Source organism: Amblyomma americanum, chromosome 2, assembly GCF_052857255.1.
Source record: "Amblyomma americanum isolate KBUSLIRL-KWMA chromosome 2, ASM5285725v1, whole genome shotgun sequence".
In the NCBI taxonomy this organism is placed as follows: domain Eukaryota; kingdom Metazoa; phylum Arthropoda; class Arachnida; order Ixodida; family Ixodidae; genus Amblyomma; species Amblyomma americanum.
Window position 1 is genome coordinate 80,447,443 of NC_135498.1, and position 27,932 is coordinate 80,475,374.

A 27,932-nucleotide genomic window follows, 5' to 3' on the forward strand; every position below is an offset into this window, starting at 1 on the left:
CATTCTGGAGTTGGAGACTTCTGCAGCAATTTTTTTCCACTAACCAGTCTAGAAAAATGTGCCACTTCTCTTCCAATTCTACCACCACCGAGTGGCACGTCACTTTGTTACTCAGCAGCCACACCACAACCATGGTGTAAAACGTGAGCAGAGGGAAAAAAAAAAGTGCGAAAGAAGGGGACGGTAAAGTACAGGCAATCAAAAAATTGCAATGAAAATAAAGCTCAAAGCAAGGCAGCTAGTCTCGCAAAGCCACTGCGCAGGCTAACAAGTGAACGTCTGCTAAAATTTCACTTGCAGAAGAACTCCGGCTGGTCATTTGCAGCGACAGCATTAACAGGGCAGGAAAACAGCAAAATGAGCAGCTTGGAGAGAAACTGGTTTGCAAAAGACTAGCTGCCTCAAGCTGTTCTGCTATCTAGTTTCTCTCTTGCTTATGGTGTTGAATGCAGCACACTGTACAAGCTTTGCTTATACTGGCCATGGTAGAAGTGAGAAATTAAAGTAGATCTGAAGTATACTATACTCACCCAAGTACAGTGCAACCAATATTGTAACACCAGGATTGCTTTTGCTGATGCGGAATAGAAAAAAAAAGGATTTGATTATCCCCTTCAGGCGCTGTGGCCACATATGTGGACGCAACCTAAGCCTCCTCATATTTTCGCACGCAAGGCAAATTTCCACCTTTGAATACCGCACTGTTACCATTTCGACCCTCCCTGTCAAGTTTGTGGCGCCATCTCATGCAGCTACAGCGAAATGTGTTTGTAAAAAAAAAAGAAAATGTGCGCATCACATCGTTTTTTGGAGGGACGAGTAAATAGCTTTTCTTTTTGCATTCTGTCTTTACAAATGATCGCGAATGATGCAATTTAGGGCTCGGAATGTGTCGATAGGTTAATGTAGAAACGGCACACCAATCTTCATCGTCATAGACGAAGAAAGAGTGCTGCGGTGGACGGTCAGAGTGGCGCGTCCACAAATGTGGACGTTGGCGCCTGAATGCCGATAATATCAAAGTGGCATTTTCTCCCCACAACATGCCGTTTTTTTGTGCACGTATGGTAGAAAATGGCCTTACTGCTTACGGGCATTGAAAACTACTTATGCTTGTACAAAGAGAGCGTTGGGCGACTCCAACGCTGAAGCATTTTTCATGAAAATAGCCGAAGCAGAAGCACCTCCAAAGAAGAAGTGCGGCCAACCGAGCAATGAAGACCCGCAGATGGTCGCAAAGAACCGCCACTTAGCTGAGCCGCTGCCGACAAACACAGTGTGCTATGACCAGTGCTTAAACTCAGGGAGGTCTAGGAGGTTCTTAGGCCCCCTGCCAATATTCAAAAAGGGGCCCCAGACCGCCTGTGCAAGATTGTAGGACGCATAAATCGGAAGGAAGCAACCATTTTCAGTGACAGTCAGAACATTTTTTCTCTATTGTTTTGAAATTTTCGCTGCGGTTTTTAGCAAGAATCATTATATTTTGTATGAAACCCGAGACGGAGAAAAATACGAAGTGGCAGCACTACACAAGGGGAGATGAAAAAGGGGAACCCGTGCCCTCACACCATGGTCAGGTTCAGAGCTGGCCGCTCAGCTCTAAGACTACAAAACAACAATCAGCACATTGGTAGAGTGAGGGGACAGTTTGTTTCAGGTCTCTGACATAAATTGAGCAAACAACGACCTTTAAAAATGATTTTTGATTTTTGCAAAAACCATGTGTAAAACAGGCCGCAAGATGCTATCTCTCTCTCTCTCCCTTTCCACCTGTGCTCAGATCACTCGAGACCGCTTCGATGCAGCTGGACTTGAAGCATTAGTTATGATGGAAGCAACCAGTGGCCCCAACTTCTGAACACGTTAATTATGCAACGGTGCCGACGTGAAGGCTGCAAATCTAAAGCCACGTTCGGTGCTCGAAATACCAAATTTTCATCTGCTTGTCATCACAGAATGACTGCTTTTATCTGTTTTATAAGTCATGGACAATAGAATAATTCCCTGAAGCGTATATTCTACCTAATAATTCCCTGGAGCTTTAAGGTGCCATGTCCAGAAATGTGGACGCGAATAAAATATGATTAAATATGAATATTTTTGCATAATTTTTTGCACACCACTTCTGCTTAGCCTACTGATCGTCATTTACGCACAAAAAAGAATTTTCCTTTCAGCAGATTTAATTGGTGCCTGAAGGGGTTATTCAGCATAATATTTAGTACTCATTACACAAGGGGCGACTTCCGCCTTCAATTACCAGTAAAAGGAGGGGTGTGTAGAAACTAAAAATTTTGAATATGAATTTTGAATATGAATTTTGAATATAGCCGCAGGTGTAACAGTCCGCAGTCAGGAACCCAAAAACCAGGTCAATCCAGCCCTAACTGCAACATCATATACGCAATGTCAACTGAAACGCTGAATATGAACCTATTCTGTTCATGTTCGATTCCAGAAATTGCTATTCAAGAATTTTCGAATATTCGAAAATTCCCGAATATTCACTAGTGATCGAACACCGCGCCGACTTACATTACATCCGACCGTGGCAAAACCACAGTATCTGGACAAATTTTCCGAAGATCAAGTTTAAAGTGCCAGGAATACAGTACAAAGTTGTCTCCTCCGCTTTCTTCCCCATTGTTTATTGCTTGGACCGATCACAATCGGATGCTGCTCGACTTGGACCTCATGCAAAATTCCGCAAGTGGGCCTTCCCACATTTCAACGTAATGAAAATAACATGGCTGACCACCCGCTACGAAAAATCGCAATGCGAATGTGCGTGGTTTTGTGTCTGACCCTTTCATTATGTGTTACTTGCTTAATGCCCACACCGAAGGCACACATCCCATCGCCTTTAGAGATGTTCTAGTGTGAGCTTCACCACCACGATTTGGCTGAATATGCTAGAAAGCCCACTTGCAGAATTTCGTATGGGGCTCCCAAAGGGTGGCCGAGTCAAGGTATCACCGGGAGCGCAAACGATGGTGTCACTAATGGCTATTCCCTTTGCTTAAGTCTGCGTTGTTCTTCCAGCTTGCCGAAACTGCACGCTCGTCACGGGCATTTTGCTGTTTGTGTGATGGAGGCTTCTTACAAGACTTCACCTAATTTTCGCATTTCCAGCAGTTTTTTTTCAGGGGAGGAGTGGGGAGTTTTCAACTTAATGCTCGGATAATTCGGGCATTTCTTCTGGTCCCTAGAAGTCCGAACTGCGAGGTTTTACAACCCATAATATCTTTAGTTGCCAGCCATACGTCAATTCAGAATTTTCATTTTGTTACACTAACTCTGTATGACCACATTACAGATTGCACACTGCTATGCTGTCTGATCAAGCAAGATAAATTTCTGCGCACATCATGTTTTTTGAAGTATGGTGCCGAGTCAGCCTATATTTGTTTATGTCAGTTGCAAAGGCCCCACACTATTTGAAAAATAAAGACATTTGCTGTTTATCTTTTTCTAAAATTTCATTTCATAATGATTGGATACTTGACTAGATAGTTGAAGGCATTTCTTCTTTGCATTCCTATTCGAAATTTTCAATACTCGTTTGGACCTAGAAAAAAAAAGTGTCAAATCTGAGTAAATACAATACCTTTCACTGCATCGCTGACAGGTTTCTCCTTGCATCGTGACAGCAGCCTCTCGGCAAGGCCATGCAGAAGATCGTCAGCGATTTGGTCCGGCTGCGTGGCCAGCTTGTAGATAACATCCAGGGCCCTCTCCATGGCGGGAATCCAGACAGTTGTGCTGGTGTCAGTAAAGGCTGCACAGGGTTCAGGCAGTGCACATGTGAGACACACTCTGCTTTGTTTCAGCACCCAATCACCATGAACTGACCTGTTCCAGCGTGTTCGGGGAACAAACATCGTCCCTACTGGGAGTCACACAATTCCATTTCACCCCGCCACCTGCTAGACATCCTGATTACAGTAGAACCCCACTATATAGTAAGCTTGGATATAGTAAAGTGAAACTGCGGTCACGTTTAGCCTCCCATAGATGACTGTGCATTTTTTGTTCGGTTATAGCAAAAGACTTAAAAAAAAACGGCAATAATAAAGAGCATCTGCCCGTGGCGACGTACCACCCGCGGAATGTTGACAACGCGGCACGCGTGAGGCCGACATTCGGAGGCAAATGCATACCAATAAATACGATAAATCAGTGCTTTTTGAGATAGCTTCACCACCACGCTCGAACGCTGCGAGGAGAAGCCGACGTCTAGTCCATGGGGCTGTGAGGCAAAGCGCGCGGCGCGTTGTCATTACGCGGAAGGTACAACGGTGCTTTTTAAGATAGCTTCACCACTACGCTCAGGAGCTGTGAGGAGAAGCTAACTTCAAGTCCTTAGGGCCGTGAGGCAAAGCGCGCGACGTGCACGGAAAAAAAAAAAAAAAACTCACAGGACGGTTATGACTGTGTAACGCGGGATTCAGCGATAGCTGTTTAGGCGTTTATTCACGTGACCTATACACCAGTGGTCAAGTGATGCACCGCTGCACTGGCAGGCGGCTGTTCCAAACAGAGCCACCCGTAGGCTTATGCGAACCAGGTTGATCGTGATATGAGGGGAGTGCACTAATGGCGGCGACGGCGGCGACAAGAAAGCCAGGGACAGGCGCCCAACAGCTATTGCTGTAAAAAGTAAAGCTGGCTATGAAAGCAGGAATGAGGAGACACCGGTCGCTGAGAAAGGAAAGACAGTAAAAATGCTGTGAGGAGTAGGAAAGGGAAGAAAAGGGCGAACATTCTCAGGATGGCAGCGTGAAGCACAGGAAGCATCACAGAAGCGGCGGCAAGAAACGGAGGCGTGGCGGCACTGCGTGAGCAGTACCACCGTGCCTTGACTGTGTCGCATGCGTTTCTTAACTTTTGACTCTTAAAACAACGCTGAGGCTGCGAAAAATGAATCAGTGTTCACACAAAATTTTTGTTTTCAAATGAAATCAAACTTGCATTATATTCGTAGTCGCATTGTATTTCTGCAAATGCAGTACTTCCTCAAGACATAAACAAAATCGAAAACGTGATAACATGAAATGTTACAGCTGAAAATAAATCATCACATAAAGGGACCATAAGAGCAGGATGGAAGGTATTTGTGAGTGTTTCTTTTATAAACCAACACTGAGTTTAGTAAGTAGCCAATTAATTACCAGAGAGCCTCCTCAGAGCCATGCCATCACCAACAACTGATATACAGGGTCTGTCCCAAAACTTCCCAGAATGATTTTTTGTAGTCGGCTACACCGTCTGGCGGGGCGGCACTTCAAGCGAAGAAGATGGCAGGGGATCTAAGCTTCGAAACAAGACCAGTCTCAGTTCCCTGTGGTCAGTTGTTGAGGCAGGCCATGCTCCGTGCAGAGGTGTCTAATGCACCCTCGCCAAGAAAAAAATGAACCAGTTTTTGGAGCAGCATTATGCAATCAAGTTTTGTGTGAAACTGGGTAAAAATGGGGCGGAGACACTCGAAATGCTTCGTAAAGCCAACGGTGACAATGCGATGAAACAAAACCAAACTTTCATGTGGCACAAGAGGTTCCGGAAAGGTCAGGAGTCCGCCAACAACGATGACCGCTCGGAATGCCCATCGACCTCACAAACAGACGACTCAGAGCAAAAAGTGCGTCAAGTTGTGGAGAAGGACCAGCGATTAGGTGTTCGGATGAATGCAGAAGAGTGTGGAATACCCAAAACAATTGCTCATCACATTTTAACGAAGGATCTTAAAATGAGGAAAGTCTGCACGAAAATAGTGCGAAAAGTCCTGACGAGTGAGATGAAGGAAGAGCGTTTGTTGAAGTGCCAGAAAGTGCATGAACACTACGAAACGGACCCAAAATTTCTGGACAGAGTGATCACAGGGGACGAGACAAAGATTTTTGAGTATGATCCCGAATCAAAGCTTCAGAGCAGCGAGTGGCACACCACGTAGTCTCCTCACCCGAAAAAAGCAAGATTGAGCAAATTGCGAATCAATGCAATGCTCATTGTGTTTTTTGAAAGAAAAGGTGTGGTTCACAGTGAATTCGTGCCACAGGGACAAACAGTCAACAAGGAGTTATACTGTGAAGTGCTCAAACGGCTGCGCAACAGGGTTCGACGCGTCCGAAAAGACATCCGCGACAATTGGATCTTGCACCATGACAACACGTCAAGCCGCACCACGTTCACTGTCTCCGAGGTGCTGGCCAAAATGGGTGTGGCAACGCTGCACCAGCCACCATACAGCCCCAATCTGGCACCACCAGACTTCTTTTTGTTTCCAAGGATCAAAAGAACCTCAAAAAGGACTCTGCATGGGACGCCAGAGGCTGTAAAAGCAGCTGCGACGACCTCCCTGAAGGCGGTTCCCATTGATGGCTTCCAGGGCACCTTCAATGATTGGGTGAAGCGTTGGCAACAGTGCATCGAAGCAGAGGGAGAATACTTTACTTTGAAAATTTTTTAAAAGACTGTAAACTGGTATTGAATAAATGATTTTTTTAAAAAATTCCGGGAAATTTTGGGACAGACCCTCTCCGAGTCTAGACTATAGAGGGGTTCTACTGTTTTAGGTCGATTTCAGAGTGACTGCCTAACAGACAGTACATGTGGGAGCAAAAATTCAGCTTAGCTTGGTGTGGCAGATGTACACGAAACATGGCAGATGCTATAAACTGCACCATCCTCTTTAGCAATGACATCATTGCTTTATGTAAATGATGTATCGCAGCATAGCACTTGGGGTAAGAAGAACCAAGACACATGCCCTGCACCAGTTCATGAAAACAAGGTGCTCTGAAATGGCACATATATCACTAGAAAAACAATCAAATCAGTGATGGCAACCAAAGCATGCTACCTTATAGAAGTTGCCACTCATTCATAATGCCAATGTGCATGATTAGGATATACACACTGCAGCAGTCTTGCGACTGAAGCATACAAAGTGCACCTAAATAAAAACTTAATGGTAAGTGGTATGCATGATTTACTAAACTTCTAGAGATGGCAACAACACTTACTTTCTAGCAGGAGGCCTCTCAGTTTCCCAAACATATCATGGGAGCTCTCGAAACGCTGCACTGGCTCTTTGTCGGGCTACATTAGAGCACAGGAAAGGAATAAAAAAACAGAATGAGTAACAAAAAATTGGCAGTGGCTTAGCTCAGCTATGCCAGGATATACGTAGCGAGAGGTACGTTTCCCTGGCTGAGCTTGTTGTGGTCACTGTACATTTAGCAATGAGGGACACTGGGTATACACATCTTTTATTCACTTTGCTTGACAGAGACTAACACTGCCCGATGATCTGTGAAGTAGCATGCAGCGGTCTCAATTTTGGAAGAGTTAATCTTCTCTTGTCTATACCGCCGTTTAGCAGCGGCTGGACTCTACTTCTCTGCATCCATGTCAAACGTTGTGATACAGCCGCCCATTACATCTCCGCCTTTTATACGCAATGCTGCGCATGCGACGCGCGGTTCCGATGGTGGAGCGGCCGCGGTGACGGCGAAGCTCACACTGCACCTGCTGCTCTTCTCCATTTGACATGGTAACGGCGCATGCGCACAACTGGCCTCTACCGGCCACTGCGAAATGCTGGACTGGTAATCCAGTGTAGCTCTCGCTACACAAACAACATGTAACGTATGGGAAAGTGCCAGAATTTGGCAATAAGCAAACAAAAAAAATGCTTTCCTGCACAGACTCCTGTTCGTTTTCATGCCTAGTGGCAAAAGTACCACATAGAAGTTCCTAGCCCACAGGCTCAGTGTGCATGCAAGTTCGAATGAAAACGGCTTACAGCCTTTTATAGAAATCAACTTGCATTTAGAACAAACTTTAAGGCTTGAGAACAACTAGTAAACTAGCAGTAAATTACACACCTTCAATTTATTTCCTTATTCATTTCATTTCCAAAACAACAAGTTATGCATTATGTCCGCAACAAGTTTCAAGCCTCTTCTGAGAAGAATGCAAGACAATCGGCGTCAATTTTGTATACGTTTTTAACAACAAATGAGAAGGAAAATAAAAGACCAGTTCTGACTTTGACTCCATGAAAAATAATGCAGCTCCTGTTACTATGCAGCCACTCACTCTTCCTGCTGGTGACCAGTAGGGACACGGCAGTGAAAGGCTCCAGGTTAATTTCTACCCCCTGGGATTTGATAATGTGCACCAATGTTGCACTGCACACAGATGTCTTTGCATTTCACTGCTCAAACAATTAAAGCACATCCATGCAAACAAAACACAACAGCAAATAAGCCCCTGCAAGTCTAAGCTTACCGAGTCAGAGTGGCCAAGCTTCTCGACAATGCTGCACGTCTGACCGCAGAGGTCGAGGTCTGCTTTCCCGCGTTCTCCAAATCCAACAGAAATCAGGGTCTCCAAATTTCTCTTCACCATGTTATTATCAGCACTGTGAAAGCACAGCAAATAGAATCTTCATTAAAAAAACAAACAAACTTTGCAATGACTGAGGAAAGCAGAGAAAAGCTGTGGAGTTGTCAATCAGTAGTAGCTAAAAAAATCTGGAATCATTCCCCTTCTTTTTGCGAGTGGCTCCAGCAAAATTTTAGCAGATATTTTCTGCCTGAGAAGACACTTCTGATCCAGGCCCTAAGATCAGTGTGCAGCCAGAACGAACAGCCCAGTCAGTCATGTGAACAGGTGCTGCCATCTTCTAAAAAAGAAAAAACAACAGAACCTGCACATATCAGTTGCAGAGCTGCTCATTCTGTTTTCTCAGAAGACTGTGGCCCTTGCAGAGCTTGCCAGCTTAGCCTTTTGAGGAAATGTACTGAAGTAAAAACTGGACTTGTATGTGCAACCAATTCAGTACAGCATAGAAACTGACGTCTCGCAAACCCCTTATCCCATACATTTTTGTAGACCATGGTTAAGACCCCTAGTTTTCAACGATTGTGCGAAAAATCGGATTTAAGCATTTTGCGCAGAATTTTTTGATAGCATCCAAATTCTTATTTTAATGCGATAGCATTTCAGCTGTCATCATGCAGTTTGCAGTTTCTCGGCAACAAAATTCCCTGATTGGTCAACTTTGGTCACGTGACCACCATCAGGGTCATGTGACCCCAACTGACCTATCAGAGCACAGCCAAATTTGAAATTCCCTGATTGGTCTATTAGATGACATGATCAGGGCCACGTGACTCCAAAGGAACCAATCAGAGAGCACTACCAAATTTGCAATTCCAAAGGACCCCCACATGTTAACGCGATAGCATTTAGGTAGTCGTCTCAATAAAAATTCCCCGATTGGTCGACCTTGTAACGTCATCACAACCTTCCCACTGGACTGTGAGCAAACTTCCCACTGTTGCCAAATTCAATGCAAATGACATCTGCTCACTGCGGCGCTCACGTGATCCTTACGGGATCTCATCACCACCATCAACACCGCATGACCACCAGTGGGCCAATCATAGGGCACTGCCAAATTTGAAAATGTGAGGAACACCCCCCCCCCCCCCCCCCCCCTCCCCCGGCCAAAAAAAAAAAATTTGAAATTGGCCTACCTGCAAAAATTCCTCAGGACCACAAACTTTTGGAAGTAGGCCCACCCCAGGAAATAGATTAAGGTGGATTAGGTGGTTGGATTAGTATAATCCCAAATGACAATCCAATGAAAGGTACCGAACACTCTTGAAGGTGATGACTGATGCATATAGTATATAAGAGCAATGGAATCGCTTCCAACAGAAGTTGTGGCAGGAAAATCACAACAACATTAGACACTCATTGTAGCCGCCACCACAGCGGGCAACCTGAATGCTATTGCATTTTCTTCCTTAAAAGAATGTGCTTAGGAAGACCCCAAGTTTTTTTTTATTTTAGTACAGCTGTTACAGACATCATCAAGAACAATAGAATAGAAAAATGACATTTACCTTATTTGCACGAATATAACACTAGGGGGAGTTTGAGGCCTCAGGCAAATTTTAAAATAAATATTATTACAATTATAACCAAATCCCAAACCATTCAGACCAACCATAATCGAAGGAGGATCCGCTGCTGGTTAGGTTTCTACCAGAAAAAAGGTTAGGGCTTGCAAGCATGCCTGGACTTATTTAGGAATCACCAGGCCTAGTTGCTGAGTGGCAAGTGCACCCAATAACTGCTAGAGAACTGAAACCCAGTGACAGAGACCTCGCACAGTTTCTAAGCAAGATGAACAAGTGAATATTTCGATGTCCTGTCTTTCTTGGCTGGAATGAAAGAAGTGGTCCTAACACTCTTCCACTGCATTCAAACATTTGTCCATCACAAACAACTCTGTTGACGCAGAGGCATCATTCAGTCATCATGGAGATCTAGTATCAAACAAGCACCGTTCTTTCACTGAAGATAACAGGCAAACATTACCTGATGCTGAGTTACAACAGCCATCTTCAATTTTAGAAGAGGGACCTCTGTGCTCAAAAAATAAACTTGCATGTTTCTATCACGCGTCTTAAACTTCCCACGGAATCTTTATTCTGTATTCAAGAGATTTAGAATTTTCCACTGCAGAAAGCTAGGGGCCTTATCCACAGTATGTGCAGCATTCATGTAAAACGTGCACAAAGAGGATCCATGTATCGCATTTACTGACATAATTTGCACATTCCTTGCTTTTAAATTAAAGCTTCAAAAAGAGGGTACACAAATTACCCAAACATTTTCCGAACAAGTCTTTAAAAAATGCTACAAAGGTCAAAACGCGCAATATAGACCTCTCGTAACCCTCGCTGGCAAAAAAAAAAAAAAAGCTGACTCCCAATACTATAACACACATGCCCTCTCGCGCCCCGCCACACGTTAGATAGTTCCCCACGGGATGGCATGACGGCATGTGCGCAGCTCAAAGCAATAAACACGCCGATACAATCGTGAAAGCAGCAGTGGGAGGCAAAAGAGATAATGTGCGTGGTAAAGCGGTGTCATCGCGTGCGGCCCAACTGACTAGCGGTAAACTGAATCGGTAGTTTCTGAACCGGGCATGCACGCAACTAATCGGCCGGGAAAGTGACCACCAGTGCGAGTGAGCCAGGTAAACAGCGCATAATTCGTGCCTTCACCACTCGCACCTTCCACAACCGTACACGGTGACACGGCCGCGCCGATATTTCCGAAGCCTGCCTTGCACGCTCCCGCGTATATGCCAGTGGTCTGGCACAGCAGAGGGCGGCAAAATATGCACGTAAAAGTTTTTTTTCTTCTTTCAAAAATCCAGATAAAAAGTTGGGGGTGTGCAAATTATGCGAGTAAATAAGGTATAACACAGGGGGAGAGCGGACCTTTCCCAGCCAAAGTGTTTTGCATGTACCTGGCCACCATGGAGAGCAGCTGGGCTGCTGCGAGACGATGTGCCCTGCTGGTCTCTGGCTGGTCAGCACTGCTGTACCTCTCCCACAGCAGTCGCAAGACTGTGGGAGAGATGTCGCCTGTCTTCACCAACTCCGTCACCTGAACAAGAAGGACGGCAATTTCGAGACAAGAACGCTCTCCCAGGTACATCAGATGAGAAAAAAAAAAACAGAATCTGAAGAACTGTTAGGGAATGTCACACCTTCCAAGCAACAGTTGTCGAAGCTAACAGGTTTGCATAATGAAATATCTCTTGCTGGTACTACTGCTCTCTGCAGTGAACAGTTATAAAATGCTGTCTGGAATGGCCCCTGAGAATGATGGAGACTTTCAAGAAAGCCAAGTGAGCCATGAAAAGTGATGCTAGTCAAGCAGTGGTATTGAGTTCTAATAAACCATGTGTTCCTGCTCCACAGCCCACCAGCTGCATGCAGTGAAATGTACAAGTGAAACCCCGTAAACACAAGTTTCCAAAATTCCCTCAAACAAATTCCCTCCTAAATAACCACCTACACAAAACTCTTTCAGAGTGCAACAAAATTGATGGTTAAAAAAGAAGCAATCTTTTTCCTTCAGCTTTGCTGAACCACATTTAAACTGCATATGCTGTACAAGAACCCAAAAATACAAATGCGGTGCCAAGCAAGGCTTCGTTTTTTTCAAAGACATGGCACATACAAAATAACAGGAGGCCGAGAACTGACAGAACATTAGGTGCTTCAGAGTTGAGCACTTGCCTGTTTGACATGCCCCCATTCTTTGGTACCGAAAAAAAAGAAACCATGCTCCCCCCTCTTTTTCAAAGGAAAATGCTGTTCTCTTCATGAGAATGCAGGTGACTTAATAATTATATTATGCCGCGACAGCTTTTTTACACTAAAGTGAAACACTTTCCCAGCTAACACAACAGCATATTCTGGATACAATGTGCAAGTCCAGTCACCACACTTACAAGTGATCAACATTTGTGACCAAATTTAATCCCGACAAGTGACATCTCAGAGCAAACCAGCCAGTTATCTAACCACAGACAGTCTTTATGCCTGTCAATGGTGCCAGCAGAAATTACATTACAGCTGTCGGCTTAATGCTTTACGCAATCCGTCAAAGCACTGACAGCTTACCAGTTGTTCAAGGCATATCAGCTCACTTGAAGATGCGGAGTAAACAAGATCTGACAGTCCATCAGCAATGTTGCGCGCTTTTGTTCTGGAAAAGGGGAGAGGAAATATCGCAATGAAAACAATAATATGCAGACAGCGCTTTGTCCCAGTTCGTTGCACACTTAGGAGTGCCTGCATTCACTTCACAAGCATCCCAAAGCAGCAAACGGTTGTAATGTCCATGCTCAAACATGGAAAATATAGTATGTATGGTATAATCTTGTGCAAAGGCTGCACCCATATAAGACCCGAATTTCGTTTTGGACTAGATAATTGAGAGAAAAATATGGTTTGGTGTTTTTTTAAAATTCATTTATGGGCTGCACATTAAAAATTCAGAGCCAAATTAAAAATAAAAAAGTGTGGCCCTTACTTGAGTTTATAATCTGAATAGTATGTGAATACAAATTCAGAATTCATATTCTTCACTATCAAAAGGGCAGAAAGAACAGGAAAGGCGGTTAAAAATATCACAACTTACATTGAGACAGGTGCAAAGCCAAGTTTAGAACATACATATTTCACTTCTCAAGGTTTATAATTCAACATACAGTCAAAGTTTCACATACAAGCTCATCAGGGGAAAAAATCTGATTGAATTGCACGGAGTTCAAACTGAAGAAAGCTCAAATGGAATGGGGGCTAACTCAGTGCACCATGCAGGTAACTACATTAGATTCGTGTCAGTGATCGCTAGGCCTCTTTGCATGTATGCAGCCACTACATTGAAGACTGGAAAAAAGTTATGAATCTATAGTGGCCTCCGACATGCACAGGCACGATGTCGGTGCGTCACACCTGTAGTTGGCATTTCCAGCTAGAAGTTCAAAGCATCCCACAGTTAAAAGTAATCCATTAGGAGTGTCTGCATGCACTTGTTTTGCCAAGATTTCACTTACACTGCTTGCAGTTTCAGCAATGGCAATACGCGAGCCCATGCTGGGCATGCTGGGCAGCCCATGCTGGGACACGATGGTTGTGGGTGAAATTGGCAAGCTGTGCATACAGCAACAGTAGCAACGGGATAATTGTGTGCTCAAAGCGCTCATTCATTGGCTGCAATGACTGCTAACATGCGGCCGCTCATTGCTGGGCTGGTGAACCCAGCCACCAGCCCAGCTGGAGGCGAGCCGTTGTGCTGTCACGTTTTGCCACCTGGGCCAAGCCGGCTGTTCAGTCTGTTTGACGTACCATTGCACATGCTCATGCATTTGAATTACTGGGCGCTTTCTCTCACTGAAATACATACAAGCGAGTCCGACAAGTCTGAAGCATCAGTTCAAGCAAGCTGGAAGCTCGACTTAGGCAAGCTCAAATGAATGAGATTTCGCTGTAATCGAAACAACACATGACAGAACTTGTCAGTAGGCATTTGCAAAACAGTGAAAAAATCTGAGCACAGTATCTGCAAGATAACGGCCTAAAATTACATCAGTTTCTAAGGACGCAGAACTACCCAAGATGACCAGTCACCTTGTGTTTGGTGCTCCTGTCCCCGCCCCCCCAAGAAAAAACATTGCCATTAGTATCACCACAATCAAAATCCGAGAGAGTCAGGAGAATACAAAAGAAAGCTGAACAAAAATTTTTGTTTTCTGATTTCCTCAGAATTTCTTCTGGCCTTGAAAAGAAACTGATGCCACTGCCCCCAAAGGCAGCAATCACTCTACTGACTCCACAAACTTAGCTTGGCTAGCAAGTGGTAAGGTGAGGGTCACCACAACTAAACCCAAGGACGCTCCTGCTTGAACTCCACTTTACTTACATACCTGCACTTTACCGGCAGATTTAAGGAGGGACGCGGGGATCAGAAGTGAATCTTTTTTATTTTATGGTGCAGAGCAATGACATTTGGCATGCTGAAGTCCTCTGAATGCTTAAATACAATATTTCACTGAAATATCTTAAGTAGTTTTGACATTATAAATTTTATATGCTTCACTGCTAGTATACGAAACTTGCAGAAGGACTGGCGTGAAGACAAAACTTGATAGGAGCCTGCATTCTCTCTTAGGGTTTACTCAAAGGAATGGCTGATGCAGTGACATTCTCCAAACACTTTCAGCAGCTTGATTTTTTCTTCACAGGATGGTATAACCATGCTTGCATAATGCACTCATTATCGTCACACCGAATTAATGACAGAGTGAAAAAATGAGAAAGCAATTCAGATATACAGAAACGAGACTGCATAAAGAATTTATCAAGGAGCACAATGCACACGAAAATCTATGAAGCCATTGTCATGCTATGCTTTCTGCAAGCAGGGCAGCCACGTAAAAAAACATCTGAGAAAACTCTCATTCTCATAAGAGATTTTAGCCAGTCCTTAAGGCACCTAAGATCACAAAAGCTTTTTTAGTCATTCCTGGGCTGTTTTTGAGGAAAATTTTTTGCGATATCATTAGAAAGACATTAAAGATGTCAAATCTTGTTTTTTTTCCAAAATTTATGAGACTTTCGCCATTTTGATTCCCAGGGTGGCAGCAGTATTAGGGGGAGGTGGGATTAGTCTTGCATTCACAATGTCAGTCATTGCTCTTGAGACAGATGCTGGCCAAAATTGTACTGTTGATCAGCGAACAGTTCACCGAGGAGGAAGCGTAAGACTGCGTGTGGCATGTCGGCACGTACTTGGCATTAGCACTGGGCTGGTTGAAATAGACGTCCCGGTACGAGTTGGCCACAGCCTCTCGAATGGAGCTTTCCCTAGACCAGACCAGGGGCAGCATCCTACGGATGCCCAGTGTTGCGTCTCGGATGCCCAGGTGGTGGGCTGACACGAAGAAGTTGATAGCCTCCTGCGTGTCTGACTGCGTGCGTGAATGCAGCAGCTCACAAAGCACCGGGATCATGGCCTGGATCTTCTCGGCAAAGATGGCGCAATCCTGTGGACAGTGCAGCAAAGAATAAAGAAGTGTGCAAAAAAAATACAGAGGGGGTGCACAAACACAGGAAAAATAAAAACTAATGTTCCACATTTCAGATAGAAAGAGTTACAGATGTCGCATCTGATGATTTTACCTCAATTTTCTTACGTCATGCTGTAGCTCTGAGATTCCGTAGGGCAACCATCTAAGACACTCAATTACAACTCTACATACTGGCTATTTGCTCAGCTACATTGCATGCAACTTTTCACCATGGCTTCGCAAACTAAGAATGGCCGCGCCTCTAAGCACGACAAATTCCAATAAAAAATCTGATAAAACAATAACTTAGACATCCAATGGGCTGCACCTCATCACTGAATACTGTAACTGCAACAACAAATTAACTGCTGTGTTGTTGACTTAATTGTCTCTGTGTTCTGCCCTGTTCTGCCATTGTTTACCTTTTTAAGGGCAACATGCTGCTGAATGATGAAAGCATGCAATGTTGGGAGCACTTTTCAATCTATGCCAGCAATTTTTTTTGTTCAGTCTAATTTAGACTGCTCGCTAGCCGGCCCTACCAACACTGAACTTAAACCGGTAAAAACCAACACTGGCTTAATTAATCTGAAAAGTGCTTCCTAGAGTGCATTCCTTGAACATTACACATCTAGCAACATGTTAAAGGGACACTGAGGAGAAATTGAAGTTGGGTTGTATCGATAGAAAAGCAGCTCCTGATCACAAAAACGCCACTCTTACTGAAAACAAAGCTCTTGTAATGTAGAAAATAGCAAGAACCAAAATACAGGTATCGCCGCCACAGGCCAATCTCGCAAGTACAAGCGTGATGACTTTTTAGGACAAGAGGCGCCACCTTGGAGGAATTTTCCTTACTTCATGGACGTCGTGAATCTCTGAGGCTGGCAAAGGAAGGTTGCGCACCGCACCGCTAGCCGTCAGAAATCACGGAGTCTGCGTTTACATCACGTGTCACGTCACTCCGTTCTGAGACGTCATAAGAGTTGCCGTGGCATCATAAGAGTTCCCGGAGTTTGAATCAGAGCGGCGGGAAAAACTTTTTCATCTTCGAAACCAAATTTCTTTGAAATAAATGCATCTTTCGCGCCCGGACAAGCGGCAACGAAGCCATGAAATGCCGAACTATCAGATTTTGCTAACAAAAAAAAATTGATAGAGCTCTCCTCAGTGTCCCTTTAATAATAGCTTCCCAATGGGTGGTCACTTTGATACTGCTTTTGCAAACAATGAAATGTTAATATGTGATATCTTAAGCAATAACTGACATAGTGAAAAAGAGATCACATATTTCAAATCAGTTCAAGAAGCTGAATATGACTGCACAGTTTCACTAAATTTGACCATATTCACAGAATCTAAACAGCTATAGCTCATCGGCAAGTTTCTCTTCTCTAAACTACATCAGCTGATTATATTTTACCCTGAGATAGCACACGAGCATCTTCTGCTTGTCCAGCTCTATTTTGTCATTACTCGCTTCAGGACCACTAGGCGGTGCATCAGGTGCAGCTTCTTTGTCTGGTGTTGCCGAGGTGTCTTCAGCAGCTTTGCTTCCTAGAAAAAAAAAAAAAAATCACCCTGAACTCAGCAGCAGCAAAAAATTAATGCAGTGCTAAAACGATTTTGCTAAACCACGAAAATCTGATACAACAAAACGTTTCCACGAAGTCCAAATTCAATGCACAAATGTTCAACAGGCATGCCTATTTACTTGGCAGCCTACCTTTTTAGTACTTTAAAATAATTTACATGTATTTAGATATACAAAAGAAGAAAAAGAATTGTTTGTCAACCACTGTTGTTTGATTGAACAATTTATACATTTTCCCTCAAAGGCTGACCAACTTGAGAATTTTTTGTGCTTCTCATGCTCAACAACACATCACACTGTACAAAAAAGCCGGAACAGTTACGGCTCTTGTCTTGATTAACGTGAGGCTGAAGGGTCCGTTAAGGAAACAAGAGATGTATTTCCAATCTTATCACAGACCACTTACCACAGAGCAAAGACAATATGCAGAAAGATTTTTTTTTTCTTTTTCAGTTAGAAAACGATTTGCACTTACAAAATATATATGAAGGCTTTCATCATTAGTAATCAGCTTTAATAAGTGGTGTAACAAGAACCTGTTTTTTTGTTTTTTTTCAGGTGGAGTCTGAGCATTGCCACCTGGAGAGCCAGTTGAGCAAAGAGGAAACTCGGAACGGTAACAAGCTGGATGAATTAGTATAATACAATTAACCGCAAGACGGAACAACAGTATGCAGCCAAGAAAAGGATGATATGGGCGTTGAATCTCAACCTTCAACAATTTCAGGCCTCAAAGGCCATAGTGGCTGATTTTATGATCTGCGCAGGCTGTTCTGTCTTTTTCTTTCCATCGCACTGGAGGTAAATTCTGACAGTACAATGCTTCTCAAAGAGTACTGATATTTTGGTACACAGGCACTCCGTCCACACTAACGGTTATAGCTCAGTTACACCTCGGACCTTCTTTCTGTGCTCAGCTGCAAGCAGAAAACAATGCGTGATGAAAATGAGACATGCAAAAACGCAGTTCAGTGCTTGAAACCCGGGCACTGAGCCGACACAGTTGGTTCAGTAAGTGCAAAGGGTATAAACACAGTGTATATTTACACACGCCAAAGGAAGCTGTGCGTGTTTTACATACCCCGATAAATTTTCTTCAGAACATCCAAGAGACTTGGCAGTGCGTTGCTTTCACCTTTATTTTCTCCATTCTGATTACCTCTGCAAGCAGCACGAGAAAAACTGGAATCACATCCAAGACACACTGATCACGCAGTCAATGCCACTTATCACTAAATAACATGCCCATGTACCGTAACCTGCAATCAATGAAATCATCAATCAACTGAATGAATAAAGAAGCAGATGATCAGGTAATTTATAATCAATCAATAAATTAAATCATTAATTAGCTTAATGAATAAGGAAGCAGATAAATAAGCAATATGATCAAGTGAATATTTATATCGCCAGAAGAAAACAGAGCTAATGTGAAAAATCCATGCAACCCAGCTTGAAGAGGCCCCTTGTCTTAAAATGATAATCGAAATCTCAAATAGGTGGCTGTGTTTTTATGGAGGGAAAACGCTAAGGCGCCTGTGTGCTGTGCGATGTCAGTGCAGGTTAAAAATCCCCAGGTGGTCGAAATTATTCCGGAGCCCTCCACTACGGCACCTCTTCCTTCCTTTCTTCTTTCACTCCCTCCTTTATCCCTTCCCTTATGGTTCAGGTGTCCAAGATATATGAGACAGATATTGCGCCATTTGCTTTCCCCAAAAAACCAATTATTATTATTATTATTATTATTAAATCTCAAACAGTTTGTGAACAGTATTTGCAATTTGAAGTATTCAGACAGCGTAAACGTTAACAAATGACCAACTTTCGAGTTCACCAGAACTCGTGGCCAAACATGGTGGTGCTTCCAAACGGCACCATCTTGCTCTTCGCACATTAGTTTAGTTAGGAAAATGAGGTGCAGCTCCATCCAGGTGGCATATCGTCTTGCCATAATGCATTCTCTGACTGGCTGTGAATGCACCAATGATCCTCTCGTTTTCAATCCCTCCAATAAGAGAAAGGGCGGCACCCACGAAAGTGGGGATCTCCTGCAGGTGGCTCAGTGGTTAGGGTGCTTGGCTACTGATACCGTTTCCCAAAACACAAAGGTGTCAGCGCATGCTAAAGATCCCCAGGTGGTCGAAATTATTCCAGAGCCCTCCACTAGGGCACCTCTTTCTTCCTTTCCTTCTTTCAGTCCCTCCTTAATCCCTTCCCTTAGGGCAGGCCCAGCTCAGGTGTCCACCCAGATTTGAGACAGATAATGTGCCATTTCCTTTGCCCAAAAACACAATTAAAAAATATTAATTTTAAAAAGTGGGGTTGCAGAGGATGTGCTTGTTTCGTGGTGCGACTGCTGTCATCCTTCACAGTCTCCATCTATTAGAACCTAAAAACTGTGTGCTTTTAGGCCATAGAGGACAAGAAAAAAGCTTTAACTATGGGTGGCCTGCAGTCCTATGAAATCGGTACACGAGGATGAAGCGGGATGAAAGCTGCATCTGGTACAGCATTCCACAGCTGGCACTTTGCATTCAGAAGCCACGATGGAGCGTGAAAGGGTTGACCTCTCCGCTCCTGTGTCTGTTTCGCGAGCAGTCTTGCCTTTTGCCAACAGTGATCTGCACCTTGCTCTTCTGATAATTGACCACTGAATCACTGGAGGTACTATCTGGCCACCTTGCAATGCTTCATGACAGAAGCATTCACAAGCTCCTTTGTCATTTAAGAAGCGAAGCTAATGATGAAGTCACAATTATGAAACCCCCAAGGAATATGGATTTTTGCATGCTGATTTCAAATACAACCTTTGTTCGTAAAGTTTCGAGACTGATTTATTTTCTTCTCTAGAAATGGTTCCCCAAAACAAATGTTGGTGCGTATGAGTAGCGCCATCTTTTTAGGCTAACCTGAGCTATTTATGTTAATTGCTGTGTCAGTCGCTAGATGGCACTCCATGTAGAAAAATACGTTGTCACTAGTCGTCTGCGCATTCTACTATGAGTGAATGTGGAGAGATGGACGTCCACCTCGAACAGCGTGTAAACATAAAATTCTGTGTGAAGCTTGGCAAGGCAGCCACACAGACGTATGAGCTCCTTCGTGACGCTTACAGCAACGAGACATTATCGCGCGCGCGAGTTTTCGAATGGCACAAGAGGTTCGTTTCGGGGAGAAAGTCGGTGGAAGACGACACAAGGGAGGGGCGCCCTTCAACCTCACGTAATGAAAGCAACGTGGTTCGGATCAGGGAAATCGTAGAGCAAGACCGCACCATTAGTCCACATGCTATCAGATGCTCTCGACATTAGTAAGACAACATGCCACCAAATTTTGCGTGAGAACTTGGGGAAACGAAAGCTGAATGCCAGACTTGTGCCGCACTCCCTCACACAGGACCAGGACACGCGGGCATCAGTGAGCACTGATTTGCTCTCCGAGGCAGAGAAGGATGCTGCATTCGTCGACAGCATCATTGCTGACGACGAAACGTGGGGTTTTCAATACGATCCTCAAACAAAGAGGCAGAGCGCCGAATGGTGGTCCACAAGCCCTGCGGTGCTGGGAAAGGTGCGGTGACAGAAGACCAAAACAAATACGATGCTGATAGTTTTTTTTGATGCCAGAGGTGTCATACACCACGAGTTCGTCCCACAAGGGCAGACGGTGAATCAGGAGTTTTATATCCGCGTGCTCCAACACACGTGTGATGCACTGCGATGCCGTCGCCCTGACTTATGGGCATCTGGACAATGGAGCCTTCTCCACGATAACGCAAGGCCGCACACTGCTCTCAGTGTGACAAAATTTCTCGCCAAGCACAGCATTACTGTACTTCCCCATCCGCCGTACTCGCCTCACCTCTCCCCATGCAATTTTTTCCGTTTCCTCGTGTGAAGAGAGCCCTAAAAGGTCGCTGGATGGGGAGCATGGAGGCCATTCAAGACACCACGACAAAGAAGCTGACAGCCCCGCCAAAAGAAGTGTTTTCCAACTTTTTCCAATACCTCAAGAAGCATTGGAAGCTGAGTATAGACTGCAAGGGAGACTATTTCGAAGGAGCGCTGCGCAAATGATTTCAATGTTAAATGCATTTTTTTTTAATGGACTTAGTCTCGGAACTTTACGGACAAAGGTTGTATGTAATGTAATTTTATGTAAAATTCCTTGTGTGCTTATATACTATTTGCCGAGAGCTTTCAATAAATTTTGCTGCAGGGAACTTGCCAGAATGCATGCCATTAGCTTCTCTTGACATCAAGCTATGCGATAAGGGTAAAATTATCATCCAGCCTATCAAAGAAGTTGAGGGAGAGGGTTTTGAATTTGCCACTTCAAAAACAGGAACAGAAATTTGCATTCCTTTTTCTGAAGTGACAATTTCAATATCCTATAACTCAACTTCTATGACAGGCAGGACGATAACTTTACCCTTATTGCATAGCCTGATGAGAAACCAATGCCATGCAATCTAGCTAGTTCCCTGCAGCAGAATTTCTTTAAAACTCCTGGCAAAAAGTTACATAACATATTGCATAAGAGTACAGGGACTTGTTGTAAATAATATTAAACTGCATATTTGGAAGCAGCACGCAAAAATACACGTTCCCTGAAATTTTTTTCCAAGTCCCTCTTCCCACCTTAAGCATTAGGTCAAACTGTCCATAACACTTTTTCGATGAAAACAATCTTGTTATTTAAAGAATTTTAAACAAAGTATTAGTCTACAGAACTTGCCTGATTCCCCCCCCTCCCCCCCCCCACTAATTTATTTATGCTGATGATGGTTGAAAACAAGATTTGCTTGCAATACAAGTTTCTTTTCATAGCTGCCTTTTGTGTACAAGTGTTTTTATTTCAAACTACCCACATTCACACTGAAAATCATTTAAAAATATTTGATTCGCAGCCAATTTTTACCATTTGTATTCGGTGTGCAACCAAAAATTTGATATTTGCACAGCCCAACACTATGTACTGCCAGCAAACATCCACTTGGCCTACTGTGCAAGCAATGAAAAACAACTTACGAGTCAGCCTCCCCAATGCCAGGGTTGCAGAACAGGTTTATATCGGGGTAAGCAGCCATGGCCTTCTTGAGCACTGTCACTGCCTCCGTGCAGCTGCCGTTCTTGAGCAGTGCTCTAATCTTGTGGAGAACCCTGGAATGAAGTTATTTCTCTTGAACCAGCTCCGGGAACAGCCATAAATAGAGTAGGATCAACAGCACCACTAGTTTCATGTGTGTGGCACGTGGGCCTTCACGTCACAACACTGTCACCTGTTTTGTTTATCACCGCCAGCACACATGGCCTTACTATTCCTTTGTCTGAAACTTTAGACAACTTATCCAGCTAATAGATGTTAGATGCTACTAGGCTGTTTGCAAGGACTCGCACTCATGTGTAGATGGCTGTGCGCTATTTCGGTTTGTGCCATTCGCGTACAACTAAGAGACATTCAAAACACTTTGACTGTCGCGAATCTGTTGTTCGCTTCTATTTGCTGTCCATATTATGTCTATTTGCTGTCTTTCTTCATCTTTCTGACTTGCATTTAATCTGACACAAATTATAAATATGCCAGCTAACTGACCCAAATAGTTAGCATAGTTACAGTAAAAGATGTGCCAGCAAACAGGATCCACAACTCCCAACAAACAAGTGGCAGTCGCTTCGGCTGCCTAGCTTGCTTGAGCGGAAGGGGGAGCAAGCATGTCAAGGCGGAACTTTGTTCATTACTAATATGTACATTTCAAGAGAATTCAGAAGATTAGATTAGTCAGGTTCCCATAATTCTATCGTTCCCACTGATCTCCAGAAACACAATGCAGTCAAACCTCGTTACAGAGAACAGGTAAGAAATCGTAAAATAGTTGGATATACTATAGCTAAAACTCGCAATATAAAATTTTGCCAAAAGCTCATGCAAGAAAAGCGCAATTTAGTCGGCCAAAAAGTGCAACTAGGAGAAGCCTTTTCCAAAGTCTTAGCGCTGTTTCGAAACAGCTCGTGGCGACTGTGGAGGCCGCAAAATACCGAGTGCAAAATGCCAGTGGTAGTTGTGGTTCTGACGTACCCAATCTCCAATCTGCATCAGGGCAGTGCAGTGAAGCCACCTTACCAAAGAAATTAAGGTTATGAGGTAAAGTCGCCCTATCAGGGGCCACTATCGCGTGGTGGTTTACCCAGCAGGCCTGTGGCAGTTAAGTTGCCTTCCCCGCACAACACCGCCAGCAGTTAGGTCAGCACGCGACACTGCATTACAGTAGTGCCGCGTGAAAATTGGGACGCCAGAACGGAAACTCTTCCCATTTTCGCCACCTGTGTAAAAGATGACACGAGCACAGGATGGCTACTGGTAGCCTACAACCGACCATGCCCCTTGCTCCGGGGCACTATCGCCGGGTGTGAGAGGCGCAAATGGGTGCCAACCACCAGGCTACCAAATGTTCACCACTATTTATTAAGTGGTGTGGTTGGAAAGTGCAATATAAATCATGAAGCATGGCACAACCGCTTCTCGCACCATCACCAGTCATCCGTGCAGTGAGGCAAAGCCTTCCGCCTACCATCCGAACGAGCACAGCTTGGCGCATGGCAGTTCGATATATCCGTTTTGTGGAAAACAATGCTCGATGTAGAAAGTAAGAATCGCATGCGTTTGTTTAAAATATCTAGGAACAGAAAATGGCTGCTAACACGCAATTCCTCGAAAAAATACTAAAATCCGCGATTTTTTCCCGGATTCGTGGAAAACAAGGGGCCTTAGTCATAACAAATGAATAAAACAAGCAGAGCATGCCACTGCTGGCTCATGACATAAAAAAATCAGCACATCTGATGCACTGTACCGAGCCATGCTGTACAACACTGTTGACTCCACGATAGGTGCCGTTCAAATCCACAGCAGAAACATATGGCTTACTCATTGAGCAATATGTTGTCATTTTCCTCGTCGAAAGACGTGTCCTTATCCTTGTCATCATCCTCCTCCTGGAGCACCTCTTGCAGGCTTGGAAGGATGCCCATCCAGGAAGAATCCGCTGAGCTTTCCTCTGTCCCCTCTTCACCTGCAAATGGGCAGGAGTGGCTCAAGCATCCACACCTTCACATGCTGCATGTCATTTAAACAAACTGGTAATTTTAACTTGCTTAATTAACATAGGACATCTCGGTCCTGTCAACATCAAGTGCAATGAAAAAGTTCCTCTTAATTCATACTCCACATAATTCAAACAAAATATGGCTACCCTTAAAGTTCAAATTACTGAGAGCTGACCGCAGCCTTTCACTTCCTGCACATACAAAATCAGTGTTATCACAATTCAGCTAAACAAAAAAAATGTGCTCGTGATGTCAGCCTGCTCTTATGCATTGCACTGCAGCATTTCCTTGCACAGTAGCAGACTGCGAATGAGCTGTGGGTATAATAAGGTGTACACGCCTGCCATAAGCTGTGGCCATCTAAAGTTGAATGGCATTCAATCTTGCAAGTCACTTTTAGCCATCGCCAAGCCTTTTTCTTTGACTTGTACGCACAGGTTTACAAAATAATGGCTCCTTTTCAAGTCAAGTCTGCCTTGTCGTTTCATGACTGTCTTCACTTCTATGTGAAGACAGTGAAAATACGAACAAAGCCATCACTGAGGACCAAGCATGCACAAGCAGCATGAACCAAGGCGTCAGTCTTACGTATAAAGCCCCCTAAGCAGCGCAGGTAATCGGCCCAATATTGGGAACATATTGTTAAAGGCTGGTCCCCCTCAGGAGCAGAGTAAAACCATCCATTTGCAAAATTGAACCGATTACCTGAGCTGTTTGGTCCTTGCTCAGGCAGCCTACCAATTTGCAATAATTTGTCCTATGCTACAGATTTTGTCCCCCTTCACTTTATATCTTCCATTAGGAACTGAGGCCTAACAAAATGGAGAAATCTATCTTGGAGGGGGGGGGAGGGGGGGGGGGGGGGGGGCAATGTGGTTCACTGAAGGCCCAATGTGCACAGCTGCAATTTTATTATGGTAGAGCTGAATGCAAACCAGAAAAAGAAGCAAACACGCACAGTAGTGGTATCAGCTATTGAATCATTCATACCAATCATGACAACCGCAAGGAAGCAAGTGAAGTGGGTCAGCTTGTCACCAAAAGTGACATGCCACAGTTTCCCTGGCTACTTGTCTCAACACAGGTTCACCCCTCTTTTCACCTCTTTCGTGCATTTTATGACATTGTGGAGAATTCACCGAGTGTAATAAAAGCCCCCAAAGATGTCCAGTTTCTTGTGTTCCCGAGGCTGGCATGCGCACTGCACTCATCCTGCAGGCAAAAACTGCTTACCATTTTCATCCTTGTGCAAAATGCGCAGTGCATGCAGCTTCTCCTCTTCCAACGCAAGATTTTTCCTCAGCTCTTCCGGTGACAACTGCATAACGAGAAGAAACAGGACATTGTAACATGGTGTGGGAAAAGGTCACAGGACTAGGCAGCACAAAACATGTAGCAGCGGTCACCCAACGAAGACGGCGGCTGCTGTTGGACAGAAGACTGCGTGCATTAGCATGTCGGAGGCCCTGCTATGGTCAATGATGAAAAAGAAAATTATGTTGGGAAGCCATAAACCAAGTCCATCCAAAACAAGTTACAATGCTTGCTTAAAAGCACTAAAACAACTAGAAATGTTTTAATGCTTTTTCACCCATCACTTGACAGAAATAAGAAGATTAGTAGTGTTTATGCACAACTGTATCAAGGAAAATAGCACAAAAACACAACAAAGCTTCATATTTCTGTTTCTTCTCACACGAGAAAAGCTGGGGCACTGAAGCACACTCGACAATACTGTACTGTATAATTGTATTCTGTATATACCCGCATCTCATACTGCGATAGAAATTATTTTTTTTACATTCTTGTTCGAAAAAGATAGGTAGCTGTGTCACTGACTTGAGAATGGATAGCTGACTGGCACTGTAAACAGTTATGCATTTGAACCCCTCTATAGTAAACTCACAAATAGTAAATGACTGGGTATAGTAAAGCGAAACTGCAGTACCATTTCGCCTTCTTTACATGACTGTACACTTTTTTTTTGTTTACAGTAGAGACACCTTAATGAAGAAATGGTTATAGTAAAAAGCGTTAGGCCATGGTGACGTGCTTCCCGCAGAATGATGACATCATAACACGTGCACAGTCTAGGACATCTCAGAGTGACAGACATGTAACAGTGTTATCGCAAGGACAATAGTAGGAGGCAAATTGATATCAACGACAAAACGACCCTCGTTGAGATGGCTTTAGCACCAGGCTCGTGAGCCACGAGGAGAAGCCAAGTTTTCGAAAACCATGGGGCCGCGAGGCAAAGCGCATGGGGTGGACGAAAAAAAAAAAAAAGAGAGGAAGGCTGGCTATGATTATGGAAAGAAGGTGGTGCAGACCACTGAGGAAGGGAAGGCAGTAAAAGAGCAAGTGAGAAGTAGGCAAGGAAAAAAATTGGCAAACAGTCGGAGCACTGAGCAGAGCGAAGCATGAAGCAGTGGCGGCACTGTGTGGGCGTTTTTGCCGCACTAGTTGTGTCATGTATGCTTCTGAACTACTGCTTCTTGATGATGAAGTGTTCAAGTAAAGCTTTTGCTTTCATGTGAACTCAAACTCCTCTTCACATTATATTCGTAGCCACATTATGTTTGTGTAAGTAACCACAGAACTTAGGCAAAATCTGTAACGTGACAAGAAAATGTGATAACTGATTATGAACATTAGCACATAGTAATAGGATGATTTGAGCAAGAGGCATCTCAACGTGCTTCTTTTTAAATGAACACTGTGTGATTAGCAAGTGGCCAAATCGCCAGACAATATCCATCCTTGGAGCCCTGCCGTCACCAACAACTGATATTGTAAAGATTTTTGCTGGTCCGAGCAACTTTACTGGAGAGGGGTTCCACTGCAGAATGAACCAGAGTTCCTAACAGCTCTCACAATATCTGGCTTAAATCTTCAATTTCATACAATCACACTTGCCATGTTTCTTAGGTACCTACATTATATATTTAGCCTGTGAGATTCATGGTCACTCTTAATTGTACAGTGCAAAATAATAGACCAGGGCAAGCGCTTGGGCACACAATTATGACCAAGTTCTACGAAAGTACGAAAATTTTTTTCTCTGTTAAGAGGACAGAAACTTGAAGCTCAGTGGATATCTTCATTCAAATTGTTATTAAGCTAACAAAGAGGGTACAGAACTAGCCATGACAAATGCAAACACTGCTCTCCGATCCTAGCACAACCAAATCTCGGGAGGTTTTGCCACCTGGCAAACAGAAATGTCACATTTTGGCACCGTCTTACCTTCGCAAGGAAGGGATTGCTGGCGAGGAAGGCAGAGACAAAGCCAATGGCATGCTTCCGAACAACGCTTGACTTGTCACACAGCCGCTTGGCGATGAGCTCGAGAAGTGCTTGCTGCCTACCCAGTGGAATGCATTTCTTGCGGCACATTTCTTGCCACAGCTGCAAGACCTTACTGCGCACAAAAGCATTCTCATCCAAGATGTGCTCCTGGAAACAGCACAGGACAGAGAAATGCCAAAGGTAAGGAACGCAGAAGACTCACCCAGGCTGTAAATTGTTTTCACATTCTTTTCAACTTGTGAGCAAGAAACTGAACACAGTGAACAAAATGACACAGAACCACTGAGTGCAATTTCATTCAGTTGTTCCATGTCATTTTGTTCACCGTGTCCAGCCCCTTGCTCGAAGTTAGCACACTCCTGCAAATCAACATGCAGGACTAACTATTGTTCCTTTTCAAGCTTTACTGAGTTGTTTTCGAGTTGTTAGGAGTCCATACTACAGTGGCTGCCATACTAGACAGAAA

General features: G+C 44.0%; 1 protein-coding gene across 1 annotated transcript in view; it reads right to left on the reverse strand.

Moving 5' to 3' along the window:
• Positions 1-27,932, reverse strand: part of Cap-D2 (CAP-D2 condensin subunit) — a 64,210-nt gene that overhangs the window by 20,210 nt on the left and 16,068 nt on the right. Inside the window, exons 11-22 of the mRNA XM_077654724.1 lie at positions 27,404-27,613; positions 25,388-25,472; positions 23,976-24,120; positions 22,079-22,210; positions 18,130-18,209; positions 16,878-17,011; positions 15,177-15,430; positions 12,504-12,588; positions 11,339-11,478; positions 8,293-8,425; positions 7,023-7,098; positions 3,608-3,778 (exon numbers count right to left, since the gene is read on the reverse strand). Coding sequence (XP_077510850.1) covers positions 3,608-3,778; positions 7,023-7,098; positions 8,293-8,425; positions 11,339-11,478; positions 12,504-12,588; positions 15,177-15,430; positions 16,878-17,011; positions 18,130-18,209; positions 22,079-22,210; positions 23,976-24,120; positions 25,388-25,472; positions 27,404-27,613 — 1,645 coding nt within the window. The remainder of the gene's footprint in view (positions 1-3,607; positions 3,779-7,022; positions 7,099-8,292; positions 8,426-11,338; positions 11,479-12,503; positions 12,589-15,176; positions 15,431-16,877; positions 17,012-18,129; positions 18,210-22,078; positions 22,211-23,975; positions 24,121-25,387; positions 25,473-27,403; positions 27,614-27,932) is intronic.